Source organism: Chiloscyllium punctatum, chromosome 49 (genome assembly GCF_047496795.1).
Source record: "Chiloscyllium punctatum isolate Juve2018m chromosome 49, sChiPun1.3, whole genome shotgun sequence".
NCBI lineage: Eukaryota > Metazoa > Chordata > Chondrichthyes > Orectolobiformes > Hemiscylliidae > Chiloscyllium > Chiloscyllium punctatum.
The window spans coordinates 10704283-10712407 of NC_092787.1; the positions used below are offsets into that span (position 1 = coordinate 10704283).

At 36.5% G+C, this 8125-nt stretch overlaps 1 protein-coding gene across 5 annotated transcripts in view; it reads left to right on the plus strand.

Moving 5' to 3' along the window:
- Positions 1 to 2916, plus strand: part of LOC140469293 (pre-B-cell leukemia transcription factor 3) — a 258334-nt gene extending 255418 nt beyond the window's left edge. For all 5 annotated transcript variants that reach the window (XR_011956053.1, XM_072565650.1, XM_072565649.1 and 2 more), the window contains one exon: positions 1289 to 2916. Coding sequence is in view for 3 of the 5 variants with exons in the window: in XM_072565650.1 (XP_072421751.1) it covers positions 1289 to 1381 (93 nt within the window). In the remaining 2 variants the exon portion in view is untranslated. The remainder of the gene's footprint in view (positions 1 to 1288) is intronic.
- Positions 2917 to 8125: the final 5209 nt, after the last annotated feature.

Here is an 8125-nt window from a genome sequence, read left to right on the forward strand (position 1 = left end):
AAATCACACTGGAGAAGAATGTTAATAGAAAATCGCTACACCACTTCAGTAGAAAGTTCACGTTATCCAAACAATGTCCACAATTCATCAACCGTGTTATAGCCAGTTCGCGCTGAAGAAACATGCGTTATAGCAGAACAACATGTAATGTTGAAATCTTTTTTGAATTTGTGTGAATCATAGAGCTATCATGATTTGCCATTTTAATGAATGTTCATTCTCACTTAGTTAACAGGCGAAATCATGTGTTCTTCTGGCTGGAGAGGTGTACGGTGCAGAATAGTACTAATGAAAAGGAAGTGAAAGTAAAAACAAAAGTGAACCATCAGTTTGAAACAAGTGTTTCATAGATGGATCCAAACTGTTAGATCCAGACACACTGTCACACTTGCTTTCAGAATCTTTTAAATACAATACAATCCTTGACAATCAGTTGAACCCTCAACCCCTAATTTGGTTCTTGCATTAGTGTCTACATAGGGAATCACTGCAGCTCCTACAATACATGAGATTCCCTTTTAGTTCCTCCTACCTCACTGCCTAATAACTATCAATGTGAAGTTGCATCAGAATGGTGCAGATTAAATCACCTGTTGCCCCCTCTGTGTCAGTTCATGTGAGACCAAGTTTGGGAACTTAGTATGCGACCAGTCATAGCCACAAATATGAAAAATACACATTTTAATAGTAAATTAAGAGTTAAATGATAAGCTGTAAAATATTAATGTGTCAGAATCATGATCTATCGGAATGATTACATCTTCTCCTTTCCACGTGATGAGTTCCCAACTTTTGACCACTCATGACAAAGGTGTAGGTGCTGGGGGTGGGAGAGTGAGTCATCTGCAAAGTTGCTTAATAAACAAGATATACTATTTAACCCTTGAGGGCAACCACCTTCTTTTGTAGCCTCCATATTTCCTTGTGAGAGTACATTCCTTCTCCCGAGGTATTGTCCATGGCCTGAATTTCTCTGTAAGCGTGGTGAAAGGACGCAAACCTTTGCAAGGGAAAGATAATCGTTCCTAAACATAGTTGGCTGCATTACCCTTGAGGACCACTTACCAGCTACAAAAAAACCTCATTTGCTAGCATGTTTATAACCCACATTTGAGAGCAAAAGTGTTAGGAAAATTATGGTATATGAGTTTATATGGAAATGTCTGCTATTATTGTCTACAAATTAATTTTCCTAAATGCTCCTTGAATTCCAGTTAAAAAAAATCACATTATTGTTTTTCACTAACGAGACTGATACTAACTGCAGACAACTATTTGTGTTTTCCAGGCTAATGGAGGATGGCAAGATGCAACTACTCCATCTTCTGTGACTTCACCAACAGAAGGACCTGGAAGTGTGCACTCTGATACCTCTAACTGATCTCCTAGGAACATCCATTCCCTGAGCCAATAGGCCTTGATTAGCACTGACCAGTAGGAGACGAAAGTGGATTTTCTGTAGCCCAGTCACCTACTGTTTACTGTAAAACCCTGTTCTTTAATCAGAAAAAAAAGTAAGTATCATACAATCCGTATTTAAGAAGAGAAACACTCGGTTCTCATTGAAAAGAACCATATTAATTTTTTTATATATATCACAGTCTTACCTTATTCAGTTACTGAATGAGGCAAAGACCTAAACAGGCCTGGTGTTTTCTGACTTAAAGTGGATCAAAAAGGGATTTTTCAATGGGAATGCACAAAAGGTGAAAACATGTTTTTGAAGATTTATATGTGCGAGATGTTATTGTGAAGCTTCTTGACCTTTTGAGGTATGAATGCACGTTTCAATTTTGACTTCAAGATACAAGAATGCTGGTGCCGAAGCAGACAGACAGTCATAAATTAATGACATTAGCAAAGCTAAACTCTTGTTACTTCCTAAAACTATTTTAGCAGGATATCTAGAACTGGTAACTTGCTTAGAACAACAGAATGTTACAGGAAATCAGAACATTAATCAAATTTCCTTTTTCAACACCCAGTATAAACACTTGGAAGAATCAGTTGAGCTGTTCTATTGACCTATGTATAAATTACCACAGAGTTGCCAAGAACTAATATTGTTATTTCTGAAACTTGCTACTATAACAGAGTTCTATTTACAAGCATTTATTTTGTTAACACATTAATTCAATGCCAGTCTTATTAATGCTTTGTTTCTGAATTTGTACTGGCTGAAGACTGGGTTTTACAGTAATAGCTGGGTGCAGCATTCATAATTTTTCAGATTTGCTACTTCAACCTGTGGCAGGAAATGGCAAGGTTCACATGGAGTGTTGTAAATAATGTAGGTAAAGAGTATTTATACATCTCACCAATCAAGACACAGCTTTATTACCTCATGCAAACTCATTTAAACCAATAGAATTTCAACATGTTCTGTAGCTTAGAGTGCTCACTTACTACCTCTGAACAATATTCACACAGTAGTTTGTCTTTCTTACTTTTTTGCATCTTGTAATTAACTCTATTTCCTTTCATGTAATCTAATGTACATTGTATCTTTTAAGAAATCAGGGTTGCTCTAGCAACTTTTAAAAAAAAATCCTAAAATGGAAGGTTTGGTTACCATCTTAAACACAAACAGTACAACTGTTGTAAATACTGATGATCATTTTGAATGTTGGTCATGTCATTACTAAACCACGCAAAAAATGTAATGCATACAGAATTCAGTATTCAGTACTGTATATTTCACCCTGTGTAACGGGGAGCCCCTCCTTTCTCCCTTTTTTTTGTATTGTATGCAATTCTGATACTGATGAGTCATGGAAATAATTTGTGGCAGTGATATAATGTATTAAAAAGTTTCGTGTTACTTTCTAACTGGACTACACCCTGGATTGAGAAGTCTTCCTTGTGGTAGTTAAATGTAGTTGAAATCTTAAATAAACTTTTTGCTTTCATGATGCACCAAGCTCTCAGTGTTCATTTGATCTCTTGGGGGAAAAAAGAAAATGGATCCACTCCTGGAGAGATATGTTTCACAATTTCGTTTAAAGTCAGGTGGTGAGGACTTCAAGATGTATGTTTTATGTATGAATTCCAGTGGACACCAATGAACAAACAACAGTTGGATAGAGAATAAAGTACATTTGTTGTTGAATGGGCAATTGGCTTTTGTAACTGATGGCACCGGACAATTCCCCCATTATACTTTGTATGTGTCTGTTAGTATACTTGAAGGAATACAGATGATTTGTGATTTGATCTAAGTATGGTCGATGTTACAGAAATTAATTCATCAACAAACAAATTAAATACTAAATCTAACCATATTCAAACTGCCAAATGTGGACTACCAATTACACCAACTGGTATTTCTCTTGCATTACCTTCTTGCACAGTATCCGAAACCTCATTTGAAAGTAATGGAGATTTAATGTACATCCTGTATCATTTTATGGCTGTTCACTAAAATAGTTGCTTCAATTCTCAGATGGCTTGTCAAAAGGGACCAATTATTTTGGAACACAAATCGATATGACATAATTTCAAAATGAAGTAATGATATTAAAAATGATCTCAGGGTCTCTTGTAGGTTATAAAGTCTTTATCAATATACTGTGAACCAGACTCAGCCCTTTATAAGTTCAGTGTTATTAGACTTTATTGTAGTCTACCTTTAAGTTTCTACATGCTGCCTCTTGGCGGCAATATTTGAAGACTTGGAGCAAGATATTAAGTCATTTAAAACCTATTCAATTGCACAGATTTAAAATTGGGTCCCACGAGGTCAATTTCAACATGACTTCCAGCTTTACCTTTTCCACCAATTTCTTCATTCCCTCCTATACTCTCAGCTCCTGAAATGCTTTTGTGTTATTGTACTGATATCCAGTGGATGAGCTTAGTCATGAAGAAAACCCTCACTAAATCTCTTAATTGTCACTCATCCAAGATCTCTTAGTATCACTGACCAAGCATTTGTGCAACCCTTTTAGTTGCTTCTTAGGATTGCCTTTTTTTTGGTCTGGTTATGCTTCTGTGGTGTACTTTGGATGCTTTTCTGTACTAAAAGCATGAGGCAGATGCAAATTGCTGAAAGAATTTGAATCCGCATTTTCACTACAACTACTATCATTGGATGCTATGGGCTTGTGCCTTGTGCTCAGTAGAGTTTAGAAAGAGTAAGATATGTCTGATTGAAATAGGCGATCCTGTGGCTCTTGACAGGGCAGATGTGGAAAGGATGTTATAATCTGTAGGAGAATCTAGAACTAAGGGCCACTGTTTAAAAAAGAGGGGGCGCTCATATAAAACAATAAGGAAATGTTCTCTCAAGGTTTTAAATCTTTAGAATGGTTCCTCAAAGTGTGGCAGAAGCAGAGCTTTTGAATATTTTGCAGGCATATTAAGCAAAGGAATGAAAGGTTATCAGGGGTAAATAGGATTGAATTACTTCACAATCACCCACAATTGTTTCGAATGACATTGCAGGCTCAAGGGCCTGTATGATAATTTTGGTCCTATACCTATGAGGTCGGAGAGATGTTGCTAGTTAGTTGTCTTGTTACTCCCATTACAGGGTACTTAATACTATAAAAGTTCATTTTTGATGAGCAGTGGTGAAACCATCTCATCAGAACAGAGAATACAGTCAGTTCTGCTATAACATATTTCTTCAATGTGAATTGACTTTAATGCAATTGAAGACTTTAGACCTTTATTTGTAGAATGCGAACTTTCGTTACCTGTACTAGCTATTATACGATTCTGGCCCCGTTAGTTTAAATGGCACGGCTATCGCACAATTTTCTTATAACGCAAATCACATGATATCGCGTTATATATGAACTCACTGTATGCCCTAGATACCATCTTTGTCTAGCTGCATGATCTTTCAATTATTTTCAATGCAAACAAATCATACTGTGCAAGTTTCACAAGAGATAAATATGTCCAGGCAACAATTGTGGCTAGACCTAATTTTAAACTCCTGTGCTGTGATTGCTGCTTCAGTTGTAGACTTTTATCCACTTTCTCATTTTAAGAAGGGATGGATGCATGGCATTTACCTTACTGCAATCCTATTTGTTTTAAACAATGACCATGCTGAAATGATATTGTGAAAAATATTGAGTCCTTTGGTATTGGAATCATTGTCTAGAGTTTAGGACACAAGATAAATCCAATCAGATCCAATATTATTACACTGATGTTTTCACTTGCTAAAACATGACGAAGGGCATCGTAGTTAGGATGCACATTTACTTTAAAGTAGCAAGAACAATAGATGGTTCTATGAATGCACTGACTGGGCAATCATCGGAATAAAATTTGTAGATTGCACTTGGATCCTTATTTGTACCCAGAACATGGGTCTATGGGATAAGTTAACAGCTCTGAATAAAATCCACATTGTTACAAACCTCTCCCACTTTTAAAGCAATTTTTCCCTTTTAACGATCTAAATTGCTCACGCTCAGCTCAAGAAAGTAAATGGTCTTCTCAGTTCCTGGTGAGCAGTAGAAAATCCCTTTAATCCATGGGTAAATACAACTGCCATGCAATAAAGATAAGGTATTCTTTCCATCTATGTTTATTCTTCCTTCATGTTGCCAAGGAGAAAATATTGTGAGATCACACGAAGAGAGTTCTGAACCATAAGTTTGCTTCCAGGTCATGTCAAGGTAGATTTTGTTCTTGCCCGTTGTCTCACCACCCTGAATCCTTTGATTGCTTGCCAAGGTGCAAGTGTATGGATCCCCTTTGATACCTACCCAAGTGATCACTGTTTGGGATGAGCATTGACAATGAACATCAGCAGACTAATTCAACTTGGGCTCTTCACAACAAAGACCAATCTTATTTTGTCCTGGTTATTGCACTTTCCACCAGGTTATGATCAGGAACCCTGACTGATTTTTCCCAGGTGCTAGGTTACATATCAACCCAGATAGAACATTGATGTGGGCCTTACCCAAAAAAGGCCCTTGACCCATTGAGACCTCTGGCACCTAGAGTCATATTTTGCTCATATGACTCCAACACCATGTGTTTTTTTTCTGATAGGTAGATCTCGTTCTGGATAGATCTCTTCAATATACCAGGATTTTACTGAGCTAGTTTAGCCTCTTTATGAAATCTTTATGTGCTAATTAAGCTAACTGGTAAACTCTATAAAATAAAGCAAATCTAATTACTGCTATCAGAGTGGTTTTAAATCTAAATAATTTTTTTGGGAAATCCAGAAATGGTTTTGTTCATTGGGCAATCTACTAATGGTACTTAAAAGACAGACCTTTACCAAAGCCACTAAATAACTGAGTCAACACACTCAGTAACTGGCCTTCTTTCCTTGTGGTTACTGCTTAGATCCTTGTGACAGCAAATCAGAGATCAGGTAACTCATGAGACGAAATAAGAATAACAACTGGCTATTCTAGTGCCTAAACTGCAAAATTTCCAAAATAATAGTTGTCTGATGGTACCAAATTTGAGTATTTCTGGAAAAAAAACATTTTGCTATAACTCTTCATCTTGCACTCATCACAACAGACAACAGTTCACAAGAAATACCAATGTAAAGCAAATCAACCTTTTTAATACTGTATGAGAAGAGTGTGCTGATTTGGTAGAACCATTTCTATGGACAATGCATCAATTAGATGGTGACTGACAGTTAACTGCCAAACCTTGCTGAAAGTTTTTTTATACAGTATAAAATGTTTGTTTTCCCTTTGCAGTGCTTTTTCTTGTAAGTTAGCCTGATGAGTAAGAGAAAAGTATTTTGACAAAATGTGTCTTTTTGTCAGCAGTATTCAGTTTCCAAAATAGTTGTATGTATTGTTGAGCATCGGTTATTTTGTTGAATAGATGGCTAGCATGTGGTGCAAAGTAAAACCAAGAATTCAATCGCTGCCTCAGATGTGGTAGTTCAGAGAGGACTACCTCCTTATCCCCTGCTTAATGCAGAATGGTGGATCTTGAGCTAATAACCAATTTGCCTCTAAATGAGTGTGAGAGTGTGTGAGATATTAATTAACTGTATGCCATTCAAACCTGTCAGTGTGTAAGGCCTCAGCAATATTTGGTACAATTGTTAAAAATGTAAATAGCACAGTCAAACCAAAGTTAAAATGGATTATATTTTTAAAATATGAATGGCAATCCCACAATCATAAAAATAAACTGATCCATTATGAGAAAAGGGAATGGTGATTTGTATTCATTTAGTATATCATCCAAATTTGGTGCAGATAAGCCAATATTGCCATTCAGTAAGATCATGGTTGAGTGGTTTGTCTTTTGAATTCCATATTTCCATCTACCCCAGATAACCTTAGATTCTTGTTAGGCAAGGGATTCAAAGTACATCTGTCTTATGAATATTGAATGATTCCATTCCTTGCACTTTGAGGAAAAGGGTTTTCAAGCTACCCTCACCCCTCCAGCTAATTCACAAAACAAATATCCTTAAATGCCTACCTTATCAAGACCTTTCATGATCTCATATACTTTAATCAAGTCAACCCTCACTCTTCTAAACACCAATGGAAAGAAGTGCAGTCTGTCCAGCCTTTCCCCAAAAGCCTGCTGATTCCAGATATCAATGTCATAAACCTTTTCTGATCTGTCTACAACATAGTTAAGCCCTGCAGAGTTAGTGTATAACATTCTTTTATGCCCAATTTCTCTTAAAGGATAGCATCCTATTAGCCTTTTTAATTGCTTACTGTAATCACATATAAACTTCTCACGCTGCCTGCCCTAGAACATCTAGAGCTCTCTGCACTTTGGAATTCTGCAAGTTGGTTCTCTGCTTCTGAGTAATACTCATTTATTATTTTTGTAAAATTGAATAACTTCACTTAAATCACATTGTCCCTTTGAATAAAGTGATTTATTTGGAATCACTTTTCAGAAGTGACTACTATGTGAACCCTAAAAGGATAAACATCCAAATTGTACTTTATGCAGGTTGTTCTCGAGTTCAGAATACATTGTTGCTTATGCAGGAAACTAGCTAGTTACCTCTTCTGTTACAGGATAACTTTATAGCACAGGAAGAGACCATTTAGCCCATCATGCCTGGGCTAGAAGCCAAAAGTTCCTATGTGTGTGTGATAAAGACACCTTGGCAATTAAGATAGCATGGCATCTGCCAATATTCTTCTTC